The sequence below is a fragment of the Lycium barbarum genome, chromosome 2, assembly GCF_019175385.1.
Source record: "Lycium barbarum isolate Lr01 chromosome 2, ASM1917538v2, whole genome shotgun sequence".
NCBI classification, from domain to species: domain Eukaryota; kingdom Viridiplantae; phylum Streptophyta; class Magnoliopsida; order Solanales; family Solanaceae; genus Lycium; species Lycium barbarum.
Genome location: NC_083338.1, coordinates 133,508,551 through 133,534,428, shown reverse-complemented (window position 1 = coordinate 133,534,428; position 25,878 = coordinate 133,508,551). Strand labels below are relative to the sequence as shown.

General features: G+C 36.1%; 3 protein-coding genes across 3 annotated transcripts; 1 reads left to right on the top strand and 2 right to left on the bottom strand.

The window, feature by feature from the left end:
- Positions 1-18: 18 nt before the first annotated feature.
- Positions 19-2,353, bottom strand: LOC132628940 (lecithin-cholesterol acyltransferase-like 1). The gene is made up of 3 exons (XM_060344690.1): positions 2,342-2,353; positions 1,691-2,196; positions 19-962 (listed from the first exon to the last, which is right to left on the bottom strand). Exons 1-3 carry the CDS (start codon positions 2,351-2,353, stop codon positions 44-46), a joined length of 1,437 nt encoding a protein of 478 aa, XP_060200673.1. The 3' UTR covers positions 19-43.
- A 4,798-nt stretch (positions 2,354-7,151) lies between these two features.
- On the top strand, positions 7,152-8,407 carry LOC132628939 (uncharacterized). Its single transcript, XM_060344689.1, has 2 exons — positions 7,152-7,620; positions 7,722-8,407. The coding sequence occupies exons 1-2, from the start codon at positions 7,152-7,154 to the stop codon at positions 8,405-8,407; spliced, it is 1,155 nt and encodes a 384-aa protein (XP_060200672.1).
- Positions 8,408-10,091: 1,684 nt separating this feature from the next.
- LOC132627344 (cellulose synthase A catalytic subunit 2 [UDP-forming]-like) lies at positions 10,092-17,347 on the bottom strand. Its single transcript, XM_060342636.1, has 13 exons — positions 17,124-17,347; positions 15,779-16,183; positions 15,590-15,692; positions 15,314-15,497; positions 13,701-13,967; positions 13,273-13,618; positions 13,058-13,195; positions 12,842-12,967; positions 12,530-12,742; positions 12,137-12,413; positions 11,666-11,862; positions 11,234-11,584; positions 10,092-11,109 (listed from the first exon to the last, which is right to left on the bottom strand). Exons 1-13 carry the CDS (start codon positions 17,202-17,204, stop codon positions 10,528-10,530), a joined length of 3,270 nt encoding a protein of 1,089 aa, XP_060198619.1. The 5' UTR covers positions 17,205-17,347; the 3' UTR covers positions 10,092-10,527.
- Between the last annotated feature and the right edge of the window lie 8,531 nt (positions 17,348-25,878).

The following is a 25,878-nucleotide window of genomic DNA, read 5'->3' as shown; positions in this document are numbered from 1 at the left end:
GCCAAGGGAAGAAACAACTAAGAAATAGTATCACCAATTATGATCAAGCTTTTGAAACTAGTGAAATGCCAGTAGCATTTTCAGAGTTAATACAAGAAATCTCTTCAACTATTTTCTCAAGTGCAATTTCATCTTTTAGTATACCTGTATGAGAAACCCCCAGTAACTTGGTCACTTTAAGGGGTAGGTGACTCTTGTTATCCCAATTTGATTCAAGAGCCAACAAGCTTACCATATTGACAGTGCCATCTCCATCCCCATACACAATCTCAGGTGGCTTATCAAACTCGCCATCTTCGTAGAACAATGTCTCTTGAGTCTTAACCCCACAGCCAATTATGCAAGTGATAGGCACTTGAGGCACAGTGAAGTTTTCGACCAGGGGCAAAATACGCGATGTGTAAGGCAAAACTCCCTCAGGAAACCCGATATCCTTGAGGAATGACGGGATATCACGAGCTGTGTATGCAGCATTTGGGGTACTAACAAGTGGTTCTTTGGTGCTAAATACTTTTGGAGAAGGCAAAAGCCATATGTTACTTTCAGAACTCCTTTGTTCTTCCCTTACTAGCAATGGATTTACTAAAGGCACTCCAAGTGCATTTCCAGAAGCAAAAGTAAACATTGCATCAACTGTGCCTCCCCAAGGTGCGGACAATGCTATAAAGTGTTTGATGTACTTCTGGCTCCAGGATTTCGCATTCCGGCAGAGAAGTTGAAGGACATATAACCCTCCTAAGCTATGGGAAAGAAGAATAACAGGTTTTCCTCCATTTGAATTGCTTGCACTTTCTATGAGTCCTTTCAGGTCATTGAGGTATTTGGAACCAACATGACTTGGATGACCTTCTGCAGCTAAACCGTAACGAAAATCATACGGTGCTCCAAACAGATTTTCGCCATCTCTATAGCCTAGTTCTTGCAAAGCATTCACAAGTGGCTCCATATATGCTGTAATTTTCCTACGCGCAAACCATGCGAAGTACATGTTAAAAAAAAGGCTATTACAAGGAAAAGAGAAGTCAATCAATCTACTACTACTAAAAAAAATAAAAAATTCTTGGATTATCGGTTGACACAGAATGCAAGACCTATTATGGAGTTAAAATAAGGTTGGAACCATCGAATCTCATACTAGTAAATTTGGGAAAGTTACTGCCAAGATGAGACAATTACTATAATAATACTAGTATTTAATGCAGAACAGAGAAGTACATATATTCTTTATGTTCCTTTAACAATGGCATCAGGCCAACGTCTGTGAACTTCAACTATTTCAGTTACTATTTGGTGCCTATTATATTCTATCCGTATAGCTATTAGGTAATTTTAACTACCAAGACTTAACGTTTCTTTTTTGTCTAGATGTAAAAATCTGAACTCCGGTCTTCTATAATTTTTATTCACTTCATTGAGTGTTAGGTCACATCTCGAGGGGAGGACATCTATTGCCTATTGGTTTTCCAATCATACGATAGCACCGATCATGTATTAAGAATAATTAAGAACTTGGCTCACATTAAGTGTTAGCAAATTGGTGAACCAAAAACAGAAAAAAAATAAAAATAATACTGTAATAATTAAGCATTTTCAACATTCAAAATAATAAATGACCAAGCACTCAATATCAAGAAAAGCTCAAAGTCTAATGTAAGCTCATAAATAAATATAAATATAAGTGGGAACTTACTTGAGATGGGGATCAAGATAAAGAAGGGACTTAGTGGAACCAAAGTTTGTAATCCTAGTAAGGACACCAGGGGCATTATAATAATCATCTAAGTGAGTTTGATAGTAAAGTTTCATCCTCTGATTAAAGCACTTTGTGAAGGGTGCCAACAGTACACTTGGGTCAAACCATATCCTAAACCAACCTTCACTATCTTTGTTTAATGGATACCATCTGTTGCACAACAAGCTTGTAGGCTTGTACTCTGAAGTCAGGCTTGCTTCTAACTGGTTCCCACCAGCTCCTGGTATCAAGATTAGAGGGTGGAGGTTAGTAGTTGCTTGACAAGTGTACAACATCATAGCCATCATGAATAATATTTTCATGGCTAACCAAGTTAATGGACAACAAGGAAGATGTCCATGGCCATTGTTTGTGATTGGGATAACAATATAGAGAAACTTGTTCCTTGTCTTTGTGGTAGATAATGCACTTACGTCCTTAGTCAACTTTTTGCGCGGATTGTCCTTCAAACGCACTGGTCTTTAATTTTTGTCCTTCTTATTTGTGGTCTTAGTTTTTGTTCCCGCTACTTATTTAATGATAATATTCAGATCTACTTCGCAAAGTATAATTTCTGTAATATTTTATCTTCGGAAACTGAATTTTTACCTCGTTCGACATAAATTCTATAGGAATTAGGTACTGCGGCATAAGTTTTGTGATATTTTACAGATTATGTTGAGTGTTGAAAATTTTATCTTGTCCGACATAATTTGTGTGAATGATATGATACACATACCGAAGTTAAACATAAACTATGTCTTACGAAATTTAAATTATGACACGCTAAAAATGCTGAAGAGCAAAAATTAAAGATCACAAATTTGAGGGCCAAAAATTAAAGACAACCCCGATGATAGAGTATTTGTGCGAAACACCCTCTTTAGTTACATAATAATGGGTTTTTTCGAACTTTATATTAGTGGTGAATAGTAACAGAAACAATGAGCCCATTGGACCAAAGTCCCCAATTGACTTGGGGCAATTCGCAGAATTGTCCTTCTTTTTGGTGGTCTTTAACTTTTGTCCCTCAAATTAGTGGTCTTTAATTTTTGTCCTTCGCCTAAAAGTCACGGGTTTCAAGTTCAAATCCTCGCTCAGTCAAAAAATTTAAAAAAATTCGCAAGGTAGAGTTTGAATTTCGCTCTGCCCCCTCCGGCAGACTTTGCCTTGGGGCATATATTTTTTTTTTTTACTTTTCAAGACAAACTTTTAGTTATGTGTAAAGGAAAAGTTCCATCTTATGGGGTATACTTTTAGTTATGCCTTAACTAAAAGTGTGCCCCATAAGACATAACTAAAAGTATGCCCCATAAGACATAACTAAAAGTATGCCCCATAAGGCGGAACTTTTCCTTAAGGCATAACTAAAGGAAAAGTCAAAGTCTATGCCTTACGGAAAAGTTCTGCCTTATGGGGCATACTTTTAGTTATTCCTTAACTAAAAGTCAGTCCCATAAGGCAACTATGCCTTAAGGAAAAGTTCTGTCTGATCCGGCATAACTTTAGTTTTTCCTTAAGGCTTATATGCTGGATCCGGCATACACGCCCCCCAGCCTTGCCTTGAGAAATTATTTTTTATTTTATGCCTGAGCGGGGATTCGAATCCAGAACCTCAGGTATTCGCCCACTTTATTAAGTGAAGGGTAAAACTTAAAGACCACAAATATAAGGACCAAAATTTAAAGACCACAAATATGAAGGCCAAAAAATGATTGACTTCTATGTACTATGAAAAATGCAAAGAGAAAAAAAACCTATATATACAAAATAAAGACTCATGTTTACCAAACATAGCAGGAGATTTCCGTTTACCAATATAGCAGTAGTTTTTTTCTTCAAAATATACACGAAATCACACTTCGAATTTCGCTCAAGGATAAGAATTTCGCATATAAAAACTATATAAAATCGATATGAAATATGTATGTAACTGTATAAATTTTGGTATAAAGTTCTTCTATTTACACTATTTGAAAGCAATTACAAATTATAAACTTTCATATGTCTAAAGTTAATTTACTTTGTTAAACCTCAAAATTAATTTAAACGGAAAAGGTCCATATATGCCCGCGGACTATGCGAAATTGCACCCATTTGCCCGTCGTTTAAAGGTCAGTCCGCCCATGTCCCTAACGCTACGTTTTGCATCATCTATGCCCTTGAGTTAACGAAACCTGACAAAAATATTGCAGGGCAAATTTGTGCAGTTCCACATAGTATAGGGTCATATTTGATCCACTGAAATTCCTAAATATTATGGCATAAAAGCAATAATATGACACAAAATATCACTGCATTCTAAAACATAAAAAACATCTGCAATTACAATTCATGCATCCACCATTACATTACATCTAAACTATACAACTAAAAGATCAAATGCAATTACAGCCATCTCTTAAAGATTATTTTCACAAACAAGAGCACCATTTTACCTTTTCAAAAGATTTGTTTTACTAATGATAATATCTTCTTCTTTTTTCAATTAGTTGATGACCTGAATAGTTCTTTCTAGATATTTTTCGTCTTCCCAGTCCCAATATTTATACGATAATGCATGCAACAACTGCTGCACAAAACATAAACATAAAAAAAATTCATTACAGATCTTCCACAAAAAATCACAAGGAAAAAGAGATAACTTACATTAGACTTATGACACCTGAAAAAACGTCTCCTGCAGTGCTGAAATTTTGATAGCAATAATAGAGTGAATATTACATTTTAGGGATTTATATGGTCTTACATAAAATTTAATGTGGTCTGGCCCTTTCGCGAATTCCACGCATAACATAAATTTAGTAGAATTATTTGGAGTACATGATGTGAGATGGAGTGACGAACCCTTCCACAACTATTTGAAGAACTCGAAGCTTCCGACTTTTTATAAACAAGTGAAAGAATAAGAGAGCAAAGTGTGGGTTGCACGATAAGTGTGGAGTTTCAAAATGCAGTACCAAAAAATCGTTGGCTAGCATAAAGTGCACTACAAAAAAAAATCTAAAAACTATTGGTACAATAAGAAGTTGTTGCATGCATTATCGTGTAGATATTGAGACTGGGAAGACGAAAAATATCTAGAAAGAACTATCCAGGTCATCAACTAATTGAAAAAAGAAGAAGATATTATCATTAGTAATTTTTTTTTTTTTGAAAAGGTAAAAATGGTGCTCTTGTTTGTGAAAATAATCTTTAAAAGATGGCTGTAATTGCATTTGATCTTTTAGTTGTATAATTTAGATGTAATGTAATGGTGGATGCATGAATTGTAATTGCAAATGTTTTTTATGTTTTGGAATGCAGTGATATTTTGTGCCATAATATTTAGGAATTTCAGTGGATCAAATATGCCCCTATACTATGCGGAACTGCATAAAGTTGCCCTCCAATATTTTTGTCAGGTTTCCGTTAACTCAAGGGCATGGGTGACGCAAAACGTAACGTTAGAGGCATGAGTGGACTGACCTTTAAACGACGGGCAAATGCGTGCAATTTCGCACAGTCCGCGGGCATATATGGACCTTTGCCGTAATTTAAATGATGAGTTTCGTTCATACTGTACATTAAGATATTACAAGTTTGACACTTAATTGATGTGATGACTTAATTTAAGTAATATACACCAGGTCGTATAAAGATATTTATAGGTAAGTGTCCATAAAAAGTGAGAGTTATAATTTTAAAAATGGAAAAAATACATGCTATAATAAATAAGTAAATCTGACAGTGTAAAATTTCATCAAGTACGTGGTTATTCTTACTGATTAAACACTAGCAAGATGAATTTGTGTGTATTCGAGATACGTTTATAGATAAATTGATATATTTTTGCTTCGTCTAACTCTATAAAAAAAAATTAAAACTCTATAAAAAATTAATACATGACACTTACAGTTTTAATCTATTTTCTTGTTGAATTTCAAATAAAGGGCGAAAAGAATATCACTGATATTAGTTATTTGATTCGATATATGAGTTTGACATAATGTTAGAATTTTAATTTTAACCAAAAAAAAAAAGGCATAATGTTAGAATGAGTATTAGAGCATATAATCTTTTAATATTAATTGCCACAACTTAAACAAGTTATAAGTTATTATTTACTCTAATATTTGTTGTAAAGTGTGATCCCATTATTGCTTAACTGAAAATATTGTTATTAATATATATTGTTTTAAATAAAATTAATTGAACGCCTATAAATACAATTTAACATTACAATGTTGGGCCATCTAATTCCATATAAAAACCTGAAGCTTAGTTTTTAGAGGATTATCGCGGCTACAAGGAAGAACACACACAGCAGCCAGAAGCAATCATAGACGTCTTATTTTTCCATTCTTTTCTTCATTCTTATGATATTTTGGGATTTATTGAGATTTCTGTCTTGAATATGTGTAGCTAAACTATATTGTTTTTATTTTGACGATTAATTCACTAGAGGGTTATTTAATTGTATTATGAGCGTTACATATGCCTAGCTAACAGTGAAATACTAAATATGAATCTTGAGTTGAACTTGAAAAAGAGAACTTTTGATTGCAATATAATTGATTAGGGGGTTATTTAATTGTATTATGAGCGTTACATATGCCTAGCTAACAGTGAAATACTAAATATGAATCTTGAGTTGAACTTGAAAAAGAGAACTTTTGATCGCAATATGATTGATTAGTATATGTTCGTGAACCTAGGCATTAAAAGGGATCCATTCGCGAATAAGAATATGTTCTTTTTATGCCTAATCACCATAAGGGTTTAGAATAAACTGAATAGGCGAGTAGAAATTACCAAATTTCTATGAGTATTATTATTCTTGCAGATTAATAACCCGGATAATTAATTAGTCAGAAGAGTTGAAGAGTTCGATAGCATTGCTAGATAAGACCATAACCCTACACTAATATTTTCCATTTGAATCCAACCTTGCGTGTTATGTGTGTTTGGTTGAATTCATTAGACTTTTCATTCATAGTTTATTTATTACAATTAATTATTAAAATCTGAAAACATGTTTCTTGGCTAGATACATTGTAAGTGGTTTAATTTGGTGAAGAGTTAATCATAAGTCCTCGCGGGATTGATACTTTACTCACTCTTAATTACTTGATTAATTGCATATACTTGCGTGTGCGATTCAGGGCAATTAGCTTTTTGGCGCTGTTGTTGGGGACTTAGAAATTAACCGTTTTATTATATTAAGATATTACTACTACTTATTTAGTCATGTATTAATTTTTTGTTCTTCGTGGTTGTGAACTCAGGTACTATCGTCTGATGCGAAGGGTTAGAACTTAGAAGCCATAATAAACTTGAGGATTTTGACTTGGAACCTGAACTACTAACACTTCACAGGCGGTTGAGAGAACACAGACAAGTTCAAAATCAACAAGCACTCATACAATTGCCTGTGGAGATGGCCGAGAACAACAAGCAACTATCTATACTGGAATTCCTGAGAATGCCAAGTGTTGCCAACGTTACTTCCGCTATTGTCAAGCCTGCCATCAATGAGGGCTTCGAGCTGAAACGGAGCATGATCAAGCTACTTCATGCTTACGCACAGTTCTTGGGGTTGTCGCATGAGGATCCTTACCAACATAGTCAGAACTTCCTAGAGATCAGTGATACTTATATCACTAATAATGGGGTCACGTCTGATTATGTCAGACTCACATTGTTCCCTTTCTCCTTATTTGGACAGGCTAAAAGATGGTTGAGAGCAAAGCCACCTAATTCAATCACCACTTGGGATGATTTGGCTCGCAAATTCGTGGCTAGATTCTTTCCTTCAGGGAAAACTGAAAGAATCAGGAGTGAAATTGTGTCATTCAGGCAGAAAGAAGGAGAGTCACTTTTTATGCAGCTTGGGAAAGATTCAAGTCGTTACTAAGGGTTTGCCAGCACCATAACAAGTCAAATGAGGTTTTAGCTCATTCTTTCATAGAGGGATTGCATTCTCAGTCTAAAATTCTGCTGGACACAGCAGCTGGCGGGCGAATTCTGGAGAAGAACTATGATGAAATATATGCCCTGTTGAACAAGTTCACACAGGGTAACCCTGATTGGCAAGGTGATGTGGGCCGAGGTATAATTCAGAAACCTGTCGGAGTTCTTGAGCTTGATGTTGTATCAGCACTTTCCGCACAAATGACTGCCATAGCAAATCGAATCTGCAAGCTGACGATAACTCAGAATCAGCCGCAGGTACAACCAATGCAACATGTCCAATCATTTTGTGAATTCTGCAGAGAAGGCCATAGTAGTGATATATGCGCAGCAAATCCAGAATCAATTCATTTCGGGGGCAATGCTAACATGTGCCAGGGGAATCAGAATCAGTTCGAAAATACTTACACTTTCAATTGGAGAAACCACCCAAATTTCTCTTGGGGTGGACAGCAGGGAAATCAGAACCAGTTTAGGCAACAGGGTCAGCAACGGAATCATCAACAAACTCAGAATTACCAGTCAGCACAGGTTACTCATGCAACTAAGCTCTTGAGTAGTATTGAAGAGATGCTGAAAAAGATAATGGTGGATAATCAAAATCATGCTATAGCCATCCGTAATCTAGAAAGACAGATGCGACAACTTGCTAGCGCCCATAACACCAGGCCGAATGGAGCACTTCCTAGTGACACTGAACCGCATGACACTGAGAAATGGTAGAGAGCTGGAAGAAACTCCAACCAAGAATAAAAAGTGATCAGGTGAAGTGCAGTGCATCTAAGCAACAGGATGAGGATTCGTTTTATAACAAGGAGCATGAATCAACAGAAGCAGTGTTATCACCCTCTTCTAAATCTCTGTGAAAACATTAGCTTTATCGATGAAGGTATACAAGGCCGATCCACCGGATTTGTCTGTTATATTTCGAACTTTTAGCTTTGACTATACTTATCATGGATTTGTTATGCCATTTAGGCTTTGCTGGTGAAAGATACATTGATGTCTGAGAAAAAAAGTGGTTGAAATGAATGTACCATTAACCCCAGCAGGTGTAGCTAAAACTTCTGTTGCCAAGCACTTGAATTCCACTGTGAAAAAGAAGAATGCCAGAACCATTTTGATACATGGAACTCCCAACAAATTATCCCAGATAGCTGGCACGAAAGAAAATACTCCCAAGTGTTGAGGGAGATATTGGCACTTCAACTTCATAGTTGTTTACAGCATCAAATTATGACATTTTGATTGTAGAATCTCACAGATAATTTCCAGTTTTCCCAGCTTAAAATGGAACAAATACCTTCATAAGCTGAGTTGTTTAAAAATTCAAATTATGAAAATTTGGATTAATTACACCAGATAGAACTGAACTATTGTAAAATAGAAACTGGAAATTATACACAGCAGAAAAATTAACTTGTTGTAAATGAGTATGAAATGCTGTGAAGCAAAGGTATCTTGTTTTACCAGCCAAGTAGTTATTGTATCCTGAAATGCCAATGAGCTAAAACTCTCACTTTAATAGTTCTATCAATTCTTCAATTATGTGACTTCTGTTGCAAAAAATTTAGAGGAAGCCAACTATTTTGATACTCCCTCCGTTCCAATTTAAGTGTCTTACTTTCCCTTTTGATCTGTCCCAAAAAGAGTGCCTCTTTCTATATTTAGTAAGTTGACAATTTAAATATTTTACATGGCAAGTTCAAAATCATAAGATTCAAAGGATATTTTAGTACATTAAACACATCTTTAATTTAGGACCACAAGACTCAAAAGTCAATTTTTATTCCTTAAACTTTGCGCCTAGTCAAATTAAGACACTTAAATTGGGATGGAGGGAGTAATATATTTGAAGTAGAGAGAAAATCTTTATACACGATCATAATTCAACGAATTCATTTCAACACCACGAACAACAAGTTTCTATCAGATAGCAATCTTGAAACTGTAAAATCTGGTTTGAACAAATATGCAGATAGGCTTGACGAAATTTAGGAAAAATGCAAATGTGGAATTGACAAAGGCTGACAGTTGAAAATAAACCGACTATATTTTAACTGCATAAGCCTAGAACAATGAGCTTTTTAGGTTTAAAACTTTGCTTAAAAAAGAGGAAACAATGTCCAACAAGCTGATCGTGCCCAATTAAAGAGTTCTGTAGATTTATAGCCTCAGCATCGATAAATAGCATTGAAGCAGTATGTACTAATATGCTAATAATAGCATCTACAATAATACAACAAAACAGTCTTCCAGAATTCAATACCGCTTGAAATGGCAACTATGGAATAACTTCTTAGTTACTGAAGAAAAAAATCAATATTTCTCCCACTGAGAGGCGATATAACTCACAACAACTAATTTGCTGCAAAGAACACCAGCATTAAAAAACAAAATAAAAGACTGAGACAGGGAATGTCTTGGAATTTCACTTTCTTGAAATTACAACAGTGGAATAAGTTCATAATTACTGATGAAATTTTTGACAAACATTTTTTCGTGTGAAGTCCCTTATTAAGAAGGGGGGAACAAATTTTATGTTCGGTTGGTACGTACTACAAATATTGGAACTCCACCGCACTCCAAGCCACAAATCCCAAATGTATCGAAAGAATCAAGAAAAAACTTTGCAAAACAAATATCAATGTGTCTGCTATTCTGCCCTTTATACACAATCATCAGAGCTCATTCTCTTCTTGCCCAACTCAAAAATCTATGTCGATGACCAAATTGTCAGGAGATAAAAGATACTCTTGTTCCTTCTCCTTGAGTTTGAGCTCTATTTCAATTTCATACAACTTCTCTACAATGTAAGCCATGTAACAAACACTTAATTGTGCTTACTCGCAGTCTAACCCACATACCTCTAAGACGAGTCCACCTCTCGCCGTGAATGGGTTGAGTCGGACCCACAATAAGGAGCAGATAGATGCCAGAAGGATGGACCAGACAACAATGATGGTTGGAACGTTATTTTGTCTACCCATCACACCTTTGAGGAAGGGATACAGATGAACAATGACCCATAAGGCGAAGAAAAGCCTACCAAATAGAGGACCCCAAGAATCATAACCATTGTTGATTGCATCTGAAACACCGACTACGACTCCAATGATGTTAAGAATTAACAAAGTCATTGGAGGAATCAACAAAGATGTCCATTTGAATAGATAAAGGTCAGAGAACTCCCCATCATCTGCTGCTTTGGAAGTAACAGTGAAGCTAGTGTTGACACCAGCCAAAACTTTAAGAAGACCTTGGAAAAGAGCAAATAGGTGAGATGAGGCACCACCAATGACCCAGAACTGCTCGTTTCTCCACCAGTCATCAATAGTAACACCTCCCCATTGCATCTCAAGAACACTCGTCACAGCAATCATTATGAAAAGTGCCATGAAAAGTATGCTAGCATAGTTGCTAATCTGCAACACGGAAAAAAAAAATCAGCATAATATCATGTGAAGAGACAGAGTCCATGTAATATGTCCAGTTGATTAAAATGAAAAAGAGACCTCGAAGCAGAAAATGCGGAAGGGGCAGACTTACCTCTGGAACAATAAATTTCCCGGTAAGCAAACAGACAGCGGGCAATGCACAATATATGATCAAAGGAACAGAAGTCAAAGGGTAGACGACTGAGTTTATGTAGGAAAACCGCTCGAGAGGCTTCAGACCACACCCATATCCGTACCAAATTGGACAATGTCTACTCAAGAGGATTTCAACAGATCCCAAAGCCCAACGCAGAACCTGGTGAAGACGATCTGAAAGATTGATGGGAGCAGATCCCTTAAATGCAGGCCTAGTGGGCATGCAGTAGACAGATCTCCAACCATGACAGTGCATCTTAAACCCAGTAAGGATATCCTCAGTAACAGATCCATAAATCCATCCAACCTGGTGCACATGACAAAAGTTAGACCAAAAGCAGTGTGTGTTCCAGAAAATTCAAATAGATAGGTTATAGATGTTTATTACCTCTTTACCCCATTCTGTTTTGTCTTCATAACCACAACTAATAACATGTATTGCTTCTTTAAGGAGAGATGCTGATGTTGCTCCTGGAGGAATGCCACCATCTTCTAGAAGTGTTGAAGCAACGAATACTGGTGACTGACCAAATTTCTTCTCAAGTTTTATCTGAGGCATGAGGGATGCTTTTTCACTATCAATTCCTGCAGGAAAAAGCAAGTTAACAACATAAATACATAAAAGAATCTAAAGTTTCACCAAGAGTAAGGGAAAGACATGCTCTAGAGATTGTAAAACTGATATAATCAGAAAAAGAGGGATGAAGAAAATAAAACATAAGAGAATTAGGACAGAGGAACTTCGAAAGTAGGCCCGTTAGAATGTTTAGCAGGTTGAAAAGGGGTCCAAATTTATTAATCTAAAGAGTTAAGTCTACAAATTAGCCATTAGGGCTTAGGGGTGGCTTCCCTTCCTTACCTTCAATTCCTTCCTCGATATTTTCGAGGGCATGAATTTGGGGTGAAGCCTCTTTGCTCTTTGTCTTCTTTTTGTTATCCTTGGTTGTTTTCCCTTTCTTATGCTTCTTTCGAGAACTGAAACAACAGCAACACCATTTAGGCCAGCAGTTGCATGTTTTTCCTGGAGGTTTTGTCTTCTTTGGAGCATCATAACCATAAAGGGCTTGCCTCCTGAAGACACATCCAGTACCCACGTAAATTGGACCCTGGATCCCATCAAGTCCTTTCATATTGATCTGTTAACGCAAATGGAAAAAAAAAATAGCTTTCTGTTAATGGTGCATATCATATCCGTATGCACAAACATAAACAGTTAACAGTACATTGGTGAACCATTCGGCATCTTACGTACATCAAAGAAGACCACATTGCGGTTGGAGTATCTGTCATGCCTATCAATACCATCAAATCTTTGAGGAAATTGTACGTAGCATATTTTCTTTCCTGAAGTGGGGTCCATCATAAAGCACATAGCTTCTCTCAGTGCCTTACTGTTATTTATATAGTGATCACAATCCACATTGAGCATGTAAGGAGCATTTGATATGACTGCTGATACCCGCATCTACAATCACATTTTAAAAAAGGGTCAAAAGCCTATCCAATGCTATTTTTTTTCTAAAAAAGGTGGGGAGAGGAGGAAGGAGAAATGGAAGACACTAACCAAAGCATTCATGGCACCAGCCTTCTTGTGGTGGTCAAATCCTGGACGCTTCTCTCGAGAAACATAAATAAGGCGAGGAAGTACATTCCCTTCAATATCACGCACACCATCATTACCCAGGAAGACCTTTTCAATTGAAAAATTGGTTAGTTCACAATAGTAAAATCTTAAAATATCACCATTGAAGTTAAGCTATAAAAGAGATCAGATTTATACCTGAATCATTCCAGGATGATCCCTGACAAGATTTCCTGGCCAAGGCGTTCCATCTTGCATGGTCCAGCCGTCTTCGGGAACCTTTTGTGCCGTGGCAACCAGCCCATTTATCCGAACCTTGAATTCTTCATAGTCTCTCTGCACAAAAAGAATTGTCTTAGCAACAGGTCTTTATAGTCATTCAATCATGTCGATAAAGAACATAAATTTCATACCTTCATAGCACGACGTTCCCTCACAAATGATGCATCTACTTTATTTTTCAGATAATCAACCTTCTGACAAAAATACCACTCCGGGGCCCGAGGCTCTATGCTGAACTTTTTGCAGAACGGGACCCATTTCCTCGCAAACTCAGATGTTTCAGAGAGAGCCTCAAAAGTAAGCATGGCCGCACCATCATCAGAGACGTAGCACGAAACCTTGTCCACTGGATAATCCACAGCGAGAATGGAGAGAACAGTATTTGCAGTAATAAGCGGAGGTTCTTTCATGGGATCCACTGTACTAACAAATACATCTATATGGGCTAACCCAGAAGGCTTCCCTTCTTTCTCATACCTGAGAAAAACATTTAACTAAAGGGTTAGAGAGGCATGTACACATACACATTATTATATACAAATGCACTATTTATGCATACCTCAGAGATAGCCTATCCAAGTATGTCTCTCGACGAATTGGACACCATTTAGGAAACTGATCAAATATCCACGATACAGCAAACCATATTTCACAAATAATAGAAAGCAGCCATAATACAATTGCATCATGGACAGGATGCGTTATTCTATAGTGGAAAAAGAGCCCAAGAACAGCAAGACGAACTAAAATGGTTAATCTGTACGGGCTTAGCCTGCTAGAGGAAATAGGCAGCTTTCTCGAAAGTGGTTGTCTGCCTTCATCCATCCTGCAAACACAGATATACTAGAAACGATAAATCTTACTGATCCAGAGAATGTTAACATAAAGCAGTGATTGTGGTTTAGAAAGGTCAAACCGACATGCAAAATGTTATACCAACACTAACAAAAGAGAAAAGCAGAAATCGAACACATAAAGCATGACATTTGCCCATTCCAAATTGCTCTAACATGTAGTGAATTTATATTTTTCTGAAATGGAGCATGTAGTGAATTTATACTTCCATCAAATGTGAATTCTACATGCTCCACCAGAAAAATGAATAGTCAGCTTTGCATGTGGAGTAGGTTGTAGAATCAGTATTATACTAAGGGCTCGTTTGGTACGAGGGATAAGGATAAATAGTCCCTGGATTATATTTGAGATGATTTTATCCCATGTTTGGTTGGGATAAAAGCGCGGTATAACTACTCCCGGGATTAGTTATCCCGGAATTTTAGTGTTATTTTATCCCTGTGGAAGGGTGGAATAACTAATCCCAGGATAAGTTATCCTGGGATAACTTGTTTCCAACCAAACAACCCCTAATATAATTGTTTTCAGTTTCTTCTTTATTAATTTGGGTAATCTGACTAGCGAATAGAGTTGAACAAAAAACTCCTAAACCAAAATTAGTGCAAAGAGATGAACTGTGCTGCAAAAATATGTCTCAGTTCAAGTGACTAATCTGCAACATTTCTCCCCTATGTTTTCGTTTCTTTTTATGCAAGCAGAACTTACATTTGCTTTATTCTTTGTAAAGAAAAAATGGTAATTTATCTCATTAAAGAGATTCTTTATTGTTAAGATTCTTTCGGAAGGAGAATAATTGTGAAGCCAATTAACAGTGCAGATACTCGAGTTTGATGAAAAAGCAAGTACATCCAAGTCACAAACAAATCTATCCCAGGCCCCAAAAACTACGTCAATGCGGTTAAATTTTAAAATGTATCCCTTTTGACTATCGGCTCAGTGCTGATACCATTTCCATTATGAAGATTTCCCTTTCACATGCTTATTGAAACAGACTAATAACTGATATTAGTTTTTGAAAGGTACAGTAACCAGCACTAGATTAAGCTGCCGTCTGGTATTGTCAACTTCTGAAGGCATTCTCAACCGAAAGGACCTCAAAAAAAACTCAAAATACATGTGACATGACCAACTTTTCAGGCCTCATACTAAAGTAAGAAAACCATAGTACTTGAGTTATTTCCTTCAGCACATAGTTCACGATCAATAATAGATACAGCTTGCAACAACTTCAAGTCACCATCTCACAAATAAAATACGTAAAGTGCAAATCATATCACAGATCACTCATGAGGAAAAAAAATGAATGCATAGACCTACTTGGGGAGATCGGGATCATCCAGGTCATCGCCATCGTTACCACAACCTTTGCCTCCTCCATGCTTAACCACCTGTAATTTCTCATTCTGCTTCTTCTTCCACTCCTCCATTCTTTGCTTCCATGCAACAGTACCATATCCATAAACAGCCAAATCTTTCTTAGGATCCATCGGGCGAGGAGGCACTGCAAAGACCAAGCATATCAAACTCATTAACCCCTCTAACATTGGAAAATAGGTCAATGAATTAAAATTTGCTTAAAGTAGATTAACTTACAAGACATTGATGAATCAGAGTAAGGCACAGGATGAACTTTCTTCCCACGACCCATAAACGGTGGAATAATAAGAGCATGTTGATCAGCTGAAATTGTATCATCCTATACAACAATATACAACTTTTTAGCTAAAATTCAACAGATTGAGAACAAAAAACATAGTACTACAATCTTGAGACATTAATTACCTCTTGACCAAAAGTAAGTAGAGGGATCTCTGAGTTAAGGGCCTTAGGATCTACTTCTGCTGGGGTAGTAAGACCAGATGCATTATAATTGGCACGGCGAGCAGATAGTGCAGCCTCAGAAATATGTCTTGGGTTACCATCGTAATCGAATTCGTGGTCTAAGTCATCAAATTCATCTTCTTCATCATCTCCATCAACTCTAGGACTCCCTTTAATCCTCTTGTACCTAGTTTTACATTGAGGGCAAGCTTGATTCCCTTCTCTTCTTTCATACTCATAGCAAGGTCTGCAAACAGGAAATGCACATTCATTGCAAGCAACAAATGGCTCCCCATCTACTGTTACTTCAATCTCATCTCCACAAATCTGGCAAATCTGTCCACTTAATTCTTTCACAGAAGTTACCTGTCATCAATAAACAATTAAACGAGATTAGAAACATACTTAGACCAAGAATTGGAATCCACAACACTAATTGGAAAAGTTATAGAAAGAAACACACTTGGACATGTAACAGACTTGCCAAATAAGAATGCAATAAATCAATGGAGCTTAAAAAAGCCAATTTGGAAAAGATTAAAGCCTCCTTAGATCAAGAATTGGAATCCACAACACTAATTGGAAAAGCTATAGAAAGAAACACACTTGGACATGTAACAGACATGCCAAAAAAGAATGCAAGAAATCAATGGAGCTTAAAAAGCCAATTTTGGAAAAGATTAAAGCCTCCATAGATCAAGAATTGGAATCCACAACAGTAATTGGAAAAGTTATTGAAAGAAACACAGTTGGACATGTAAACAGACTTGCCAAAGAAGATTGCAATAAATCAATGGAGCTTAAAAGTGGTGGGCATGAAGATCCAATTTTGGCAAGTTAAATCAAGATATTGCACAAACAAAAGCAAGGAATTAGGGATCTTCAAAGTGGATTTACTCCAGTAGATAGCTATAGTAAAGAACTAGAAGACAACACCCGCCCCAAAAATCTGTGAATCCAGCTAAACTGAAGTAAAAGTTTGAAACTTTATCCTCAAAAATAGCAGCTTTTTAGCACAGAAACTGGGAATGAGCAAAATGGTAACTTCAGAAAGAGCAAAAAAAGTAGTCAATAACACCCCACCGACAAAAAATGGCAACTCAGAAATCCAGTTTTACAGCACCAAAGCCTCAAATCTGCTTGAAATTACTCACAATGGAGCAGATATGAGAAAAAATGAAACAAAAAAGATAAGATTTTGAAGGCCACATAGCAAAAAAGATAAGATTTTGAAGGCCATTTAGCAGTAAAGTTAAGATTTTGAAGGCCACACGGCAGAAAAGATAAGATTTTGAAGGCTACTTACTCTTCCAACCTCATCAGCATTGATGAGAACAAACTCATTTCTATTGTGCGAACCAGCAATAAGCCTACCATTTGTATCCATTTACTCAAACTATCAAGAATGGAGGAGAAAAATACCCTCTTTAACTTTTAGCACATTAGAGACCACTCCTCCATTACCCTTTACTCTCCTCTTCTTCTTTAGGACACTGCTTTTAAACACCCCATTACAAGTAACAACAACCCTCAATTAGTAGAAATAATAATGAATGAAAATGATGTGTAAACGTATACAGACATACAACACACCATCACTATTGTCATAGTAATGATATTAGGTGTATAAAATTTTGTGTGGGGTTGTGGGGGCGGGAATATATTATTATATTATATTATATGGCTGGAAAATGGAAAAGATTTTTTTTAAAAAAAAGAAAAAGAAATGGTGGTGTTATGAAAAAGACTACTTTGGGTTTTTGGGATTCTTTTCTTGTAGCTTGAGAGAAACCCCAGTATAGAAAAATCTTATAATAATTGGGGTTCACTCTCTATTCTTGGTAATTTTATATATTTGCTGAGCTGTGAATCAAGTGGGAAGTACAAAGCGTAATGCACAAGGGACAATAGATCTGTTCTTTGATGATTAAAGAAATGTGCTGTAGGACTGTGGGGTCCAATTTGTTGGTGGTGGAAGTAGCCCCACCAGGGAGGGGGTGGGGGGTCACGGTGGTTCTTGGTGGTGGGGTGGAGGGTATATTGGTAAATGTAAGTAGTAAACTGGTATTTTTAGGCTTAATTAGCCATTAGTTGGTCGTAAGTAAGAGAGTGATAGTATTACTAACAATGGTGAAGATGGTTAATGATAGTTTTTCTTTTTCTTTTTTGATCTTTTTATGGCTGTCTTTTACAGTTGTATATAGGGTGGTGGGGTTAAAAGAGTCAAATGAGAGAGAAACATGATGGTTTTAGTAAAATTTTATATACATACAAGTACATATTTGTGTAGTTTAATAAAATGTAATTACATACATTAGTACTACATTCATAGTAAAAAGGTAAGTGAGGAAATGGTTGAGTCACGTGGTCTTCAAATGAGGGTTGATCCAAGGTTTTGATTAATTTATATTCCACCGTATAAAGTGCAATTTACGTAAAGCTAAAACTTGTTAATGTACTATAAGGATTTTTAAAGGATGAAAATATTTATGGGGAAACCTCGTAAACACAACAATTTTATCAAGTGGAAAGGTTTTCTTTGCTATATACAGGTGAATTAACCAAGTAGAGTTTATATGACTCGTGGGAAATATATAGCTATCCAATATTATGAACACTTAATTAGTTAATTACACACTAACTAAAGAAATAAATAATCAAATTTTGTCACGGCCTAAATTGGGGTCTTAACTGGCATTTAATATCCTTGCCATACTACGCAAATATGTTCAACCTTTGTATATTTTTAATGATAAAATCCCTGCATTTCCAGCTTCAAAGTTTAAACAAACCCACAAGCATAAGTTTCATTTGACAAAAATATTCAAAGTATGTGGGAAAAAAAAAAAAGGATATATTGTGAGTTCAGAATATATCAATATACTAAGGCACCGCTTAAATAGAGATATTAAGAAACATAGTTTTAATTCTCATGGTATGTCTAATAAGTGTTTGGTTTAAAAAAGAAAAGTACCTTTTTCTCGAAAACAATTGTCTTGGTTTTGAACCAAACAACATTTTTTTAAAATGAAAAAAAAAAAAAAGGAACTCTACGCTTTCCCATTTCATATTAATATTAGTACATTATCAATCATTAATGCTACCCCACGTTGTGAGATTTCACTGGGTTGTTGTTGTTGTTGTTGTATCAATCATTAATGCTGAAGTTTTTTTTTTTAAAAAAAAAAACATTATCCAAATTGCTAATTTTATCATCAAATTTTAATTAACATCTTTTTCAAAAATATTTTTCATTCTCCAAGAAAACATTAGACAACATATTTAGGAAAAGATGTTTCCATAAAATAATTTATTTTCCAAAATATATTTTTACGTCCTACCAAAACACACTAGTCTAGGGAAATTAGAATTGCGGGCTATGAATTTTTTAGAATTAAGTTTTAATAATGGTCCACATTGCACTATTAGTTGTGTACTTGTATCAATTTACCATACCTTGAGGATGTCACAATACCATACAGCATATGCCTTTCTTGTGATAACAACTGCTGTATTTAGTTCCTACTGTTAGGTTTTTGAGCATTTTAATATTGCAAATATCTTTCACATTTTTGTTCAAATTCCTCACATGTTTTGTGTCTTGCCATGTAATTTTATTTTCATTTGGGTAGCCACAAAAGTTGACCATATCTTTCACATTTTTTGTGGAAATAAATGTGAAGACCATGGTAGCCACCATATGAACATATTTGGTCTTAGTTTCACATTGCTTTGTACTAAAAAAATATGACAATGTTTTTCACATTTTTTGTTGAACAAGTTTTTCACATTTTCATCCATTATAAAAGGATGAATTATGATTCACCATTTCATACATTCAAGAAAAAAATAAGTTCAATCCTTAACTTGTGGGTGTAGAGAGGAAAAGTGAGGAAAGTGAAAAATAAAAGAGTTTATTAGTTGAAGGAAGGTGTTCTTTTGGTGGAGCTTTGGACTCAACATCTTGTCCAGAGTTCGTTGAGTTATACGACGTGTTCGGGGCTGTTGTATCCTGGAGGGGACAAGTCAGAAAGATTACTGCTAGACCGGTAAATTTGCTGCAGTGGGCTTGAATCTCCTTAAAGAGAGCGAGATATCCGCGCCTCAGCCATAAATTTTTTTTATTGCGTCATTGTTATTTTTCAATTGTAATTGTAATTTCACTGCAAGATCACCAACACCTACTTATAAGAGTACAAAATATTTTGCATTGAAAAGTCCCTTTAAAACTTAACAATTTCCATTTATGGTAATACCACATGTAATAGGCCAACATATCATATGAGGAATTCAAGCAAGTTTGTAAATTTATATTGGATGGAACGCCTTTTCTTTTCTCTATTCATTTTTTTGTTCATTGAAAACAGTATTCTTATTTATTTTCTTCAGGAATATGTTTTATAATATGGTAATGGTTATTGAAAGTCACCAAATATAATTTATAACCATGTTAAATAATCATGGAGATACCCACTGTTATTCAACCATGCAAACCTTATATGAATTTTCAAGGCGTTTTTGTTAGTTGTTGTACCAAATATCAACAGATCATATTAAAATTCCACTAGGTTAAACTTTCGTTATCTTGGTGCATGCTAAAATTTAGTTAGCTTATAGCTTGTCATGACTAAGCAATTTAATTAGTTAAAACAAATTTATTAAAATTGACTCAACTAATTAGTAACAGACGTGCTTCTTAACTAAACTGATATTTTATTAACGTGTTAGCAAAGACATTGACCAAATTAACAAGGTTATTTCGGTCTTTCTACAAGCCGCTATTTGTTTAACACAAGGGCTTGGGCAAAAAACCAAGGCTAATTTACGAGATTTCAAAAGTGTGGTAACACGACCTTGATTAAAGTGGCAAAAATTGTGAACAAATGGGTGAAAAGAAAAAAAAAAAAAAATGGCAATCACTTTTAACAATTAGTATATATTTCGAGTCTAGCTTTTCACTCTCAACTTTTACCATGCAATGAAAAATAATATGGTTCAGTCTATAATTCTTTTGTCTCCAACCCAATTTCCAAACATCGATCTTTTCTCTCGTTCAAAAATACTACTCCCTCCGTCTCAATTTATATAATATAGTTTAACTGGGCATGAAGTCTAAGAAATAAAAGAATATTTTGAATCTTATTGGCTAAAATAAGCCAAAGATGTTTGTTTGTTTATAGATTATCTCGTTAAGCGTGAAAGATAAAGTTTAAAGTTAAATTATTGTCAAATAAAAAAATGTATCATTTATTTTTAGACAGACTGAAAGAAAAGTGTATCATAAATAGTGTGTCATAAATTGGGACACAGAGAGTAGTATAACTTTTTTACAGTTTCGTAAGGAGAGAATAGTAAATAGCACAAAGATACTCGATGGAAGGCACAATAACTTTATTTTCGTTTGTCTATATTGTTTTATAAGTTCATTTTCACGTACAACAAGGGCCAGTAAAAAAAAAGTTGGTGGCTATAGAGGATTTGCATAAATATCTAGCATTCACAATTTCGTGCACGTCCTTTGATTGATATCACCATCAATTTGCCGACACATAAAAGAAAAGAAAAAGTTTTATGTTTGCACACATGACTGGAAGTTTACTGGCTTTTTTTGGATTATTATTGCTGTGTGTTCTATGATCCTTCCCCAATATATAGATAAAACAAGTTTATACACTGGATTAATATTTTCTACAAAAACTGAAGATAAATTTTAAGTTTTAGAAAGTGATTTTGATCAACTTTTTGAGTAACTTTTTTTCACTCACAATTTTTTTATTGTTTCAAACTAAACGCATATCCAAACACAATTTTACTTTCAAATAATTTTATTAATATTTTAAACTATGATAGTTTAATATACAAACGCATATTAAGATAATGAGGAGTAGTATATAGCATTTGTGTGGTTTTGGCCAAAAAAGGAAGAGCAGCAAATAGTGCAGTGAACAAGAGACTTCAATAATTAGAGAAAGCAAAAGGACTCAACCATTTCTATTTGTTATATTATTCCTTATATATTGTTGAAGTCCCCACGTTGTCTGATATCATGCATCACCGACAGCCAAATTCATGAATATGCTAATTTTAAAAACCTTGATTTAATTGGTGTAAAAGACTAAATCAAAGTGGATGTTTTTGTCTATATTGCAATTATTCCTCTATGACATTATGTCTCTGTGGAGGATAAATTTTACGATTGATCGGGGAAGAAGCACTGGCAGCACAAGTAATTGAAATTGAAATAGCTTAAGTGAAGAACAAAAATGTAAATAGAGAAAAAGAGTGGTCGAGAAATTTTATACAGTTTATGTGCACAGTCGTTACGCAGAGCTTCATTGAAATGGAGATTACAAAACTCTCATCTGTTTGATTTTATGATTTTGATGATTAACAAATATGCATTGTAGTATGGGGATTGAAGGATCGGATCCTGCAAGGTGGTTCTTTAAAATGATTAGCACCTAATCCTAAGTAAATTTTGCACGAGATATATTATTGCGTATTATATGACCTAACAGCCATCCAATAATATAGAATCTTGGTGGATTTAATAGTTAATGTAGAGTCAAAATTGAAGATTAATTTATGAATTTTAAGTGTGTGAATTTTTCCCCACTTTCTTTCTTCTTGTAGAAACTGTACGATCTTGACCTCTGCCATTCATTCACCAAGAGAGAATATATATGGGATACAATCTTGAACTCTAGGATCTCTCCAGATCCTAGTGAAACAAGGAAACTAACTAATATATGGTAATTATCTCCCTACAAATATGCTACCAAATAATATCAAATAATACAAAGATATTATACCGCAATACCCTCCTCAAGTTGGAGCATGGGAATCAAAAATGCCCAACTTGGAAAGCAAGAAGTCAAACTGAGTTTTGCCGAGAGCTTTGGTAAAAATGTCTGCCAATTGTGAAGATGTTGAAACGTGTGACGGAGAAATCAAATCTTCATTAATTGCATCACGAACAAAGTGACAATCTACCTCAATGTGCTTTGTTCGTTCATGGAAAACCGAATTTTTTGCAATGTGCAAAGCGGACTGACTATCACAAAACAATTTGATCGCCTTGGATGTTGTATACCTAAACTCAACAACAGACTTCTCAGCCACTTCAACTCACAAGTGACCGCAGCCATGGACCTATATTCAGCCTCTGCAGAAGATCTAGAAACTGTGTGTTGCTTCTTTGTCTTCCAAGAGATGGGAGATTGACCTAGAAATACTAGCCAACCTGTCAACGAACGACGAGTAAGCGGACAAGCCGCCCAATCAGAATCACACCATCCCTGCAAAGTCAACTCACTGTCGGCACGTAACAAAATACCCTGTCCTCGGGTGCCTTTCAAATAACGGACCACTCGTAAGGCCGCTTCCCAATGTTCAATCCGGGGTTCTTGCATGAATTGAGACAAAATATGAACAGAATATGCCAAGTCCGGTCAAGTGACCCCCAAATAAATCAAACGCCCAACTAATCTACGGTAGACCTCCGGATCCGACAACAAATCTCCATTTGCAAGGCCAAGTTTATGATTTTGCTCAATAGGGAACTCACTTGGCTTTTGCACCTAACAACCCTGCTTCAGAGACAATATCAAGAGTATACTTGCGTTGACACAAAAACAACCCTGATGAACTACGAGCTACTTCAATACCCAAAAAATATTTGAGAGACCCAAGGTCTTTCATTTTGAAACAATCACTCAAATAGGCTTTGAAAGTTGCAAGTGCAGCGGAATCATTCCCATAAATAATAAGATCATCAACATAAACCAAGATATTAATCTGAATATTCCCTCTAGTAAATGTAAAAAGAGAATAATCAGAATAGGATTGAAGGAAACCGTACCCTTTCAAAGCAGTCACCAATTTTGCAAACCAACATCTAGGGGCTTGTTTCAACCCATACAACGATTTGCGCAAACGACACACTAACGTAGAATCTGGACTTTCAAACCCGGGAGGGAGCTTCATATACACCTCCTCATCAAGGTCACCATGTAAAAAGGCATTATGAACATCCATTTGGTGAAGTTCCCAATTTTTGGATGTTGCAATGGCTAGGAAGGCTCGAACAGTAGTCATCTTGGCGACCGGAGCAAAAGTTTCATTGTAGTCAATCCCCACTTGTTGATGATTTCCCAACACAACCAAGCGCGATTTGAGCCGTTCCACATCTCCATTTGACAAAAACTTGGTCTTGTACACCCATTGATTACCAAGTGCTTTCTTACCCGGAGGAAGATGTTCCAAAGTCCATGTACCATTGTCTTCCAATGCACGTATCTCTTCTTTCATTGAATGTCTCCAACCTTCGTGTTTCATGGCTTCTTTGAAGGTCTTAAGATGCTTACCCGAAACAATAGCTGCAAGAAACTTACTATGATTTACAGAAAAATTGTCACAATTAATATAGTGTGCCAAAGGATAGGGAGTACCTGAGGATTGATTGTTAACCGGAGTTGTAGGAGACGGACTATTAGCAAAAACTGAGTGTGTCACATGATCACGAAGCAAAACAGAGGGAAATTTCTCCCGAAAACCACGCCCCGAGCCACCTTCCACATTCGTGGCTGGAGTATGGTGTTGCTGCCCCCCCTCGCTGCCAGCGGGCACTGGGTTCCCAGCGGGCTGGGCAGTGGTCGTTGGCTGCCAGCAGGCGCTGGTTGGGCTGTGGCTTGCGGCTGCTGCCCGGCAGCCTCCGAACTATCAACTTCGCCCTTTAATTCATCCCCGTACACCATAAAATCACGATCAATTTCAGCACCCTCATCAAAAAAATTAGACGAAATAGTAACATCTTCCGGAAAGGCAAAAGGAAACACATCCTCCACAAATTTTACATCACGAGAGACAAAAAATTCCTTCGTATCAAGATCGAAAAACCACCACCCCTTCTTACCAAACGGATATCTCACAAACAAACACTTTCTGCTCCGACTAGCAAATTTGTCACCCTGAGGTTTTTGATTATGAGCAAAGCACAAACACCCAAAAGTACGAATAACATCAAAAGAAGGAGGTTTATTGAATAAAATTTCGAAAGATGTTTTATTTTGCAATTTGGGTGTGGGGGTACGATTTATGAGATGAGATGCAACAAGAACACATTCACCCCAGAAAAAAATGGGCAAATTGTCCTGAAATCTTAGAGCCCTCGCAACATTCAACACATGTTTATGCTTTCTCTCTACTCTCCCATTCTGTTGCGGAGTACCCACACAAGAGGTTTGAAACAAAATACCAGTGGCGGTAAAATAATCGATCAAATAATTAAATTCGGTACCATTATCACTTTGTACAACTTTAATTGTTTGGTTAAATTGTCGATCAACCATAGCAACAAAAGCCATAAACATCTGAAACACTTCTGTTTTATCAACCAACAAGTAAATCCAAACAGCTCGGGAAAAATCATCAACAATTGTTAAAAAATAACGAGTTCCACACGACGAAACATGTCGATATGGGCCCCACAAATCACAATGTATTTTCTCAAATATTCTAGATGCTTTATTATCACTTAAAGGAAACTTGTCTCTAGGATGCTTAGCACGTAAACACACTTCACAATCCTTTGCTAAACTACTCTTATCACTACTACCATGAGGAAGCAACTTAACTACTCTCTCGGAAGGATGCCACAATTCCAATGCTGACGTTGCCACGACAGTAGACACATGTTGCACCACGTCCGGTTTGCTAAAATAGTAGAGTCGTCCCTCCTAACTCCCGTTCCAATCAGTTCCTTCAGTGGGTCCTGAATAGCACACATATAAGAATTAAAAGAGACAATAGTATGTAAATTATCAGTAAGTTGGGGGACGGAGAGTAAGTTGCAACGAAAATAAGGCACATAAAAGACATGATGTAAGGTGATTTTATCTGACAGTTGAACAGAACTTTCCAAAGAAGCAAGCGCATTTTCACCATTAGGCAAACCAACAGGACAATCAACAGTATGGGCATCAAACAACCAAGATTTCTCACCGGTAACATGATGAGTAGCACCGGTGTCAAGAATCCAAGAAGAAACATCAAACTTACCA

Excerpts from the sequence above, each read along its gene's own strand:
- LOC132628940 (XM_060344690.1), bottom strand. Across the intron at positions 963-1,690 it reads TATCTTGATCCCCATCTCAA|GAAAATTACAGCATATATGG; the intron begins GTAAGTTCCCAC and ends GTTTGCGCGTAG.
- LOC132628939 (XM_060344689.1), top strand. The coding sequence starts at position 7,152 with ATGGCCGAGAACAACAAGCAACTATCTATACTGGAATTCCTGAGAATG. Across the intron at positions 7,621-7,721 it reads GCTTGGGAAAGATTCAAGTC|CAGCTGGCGGGCGAATTCTG; the intron begins GTTACTAAGGGT and ends TGCTGGACACAG.
- LOC132627344 (XM_060342636.1), bottom strand. The coding sequence starts at position 17,204 with ATGGATACAAATGGTAGGCTTATTGCTGGTTCGCACAATAGAAATGAG. Across the intron at positions 13,196-13,272 it reads GGGAACGTCGTGCTATGAAG|AGAGACTATGAAGAATTCAA; the intron begins GTATGAAATTTA and ends CTTTTTGTGCAG. Across the intron at positions 12,414-12,529 it reads GCAATGTGGTCTTCTTTGAT|ATCAATATGAAAGGACTTGA; the intron begins GTACGTAAGATG and ends TTGCGTTAACAG.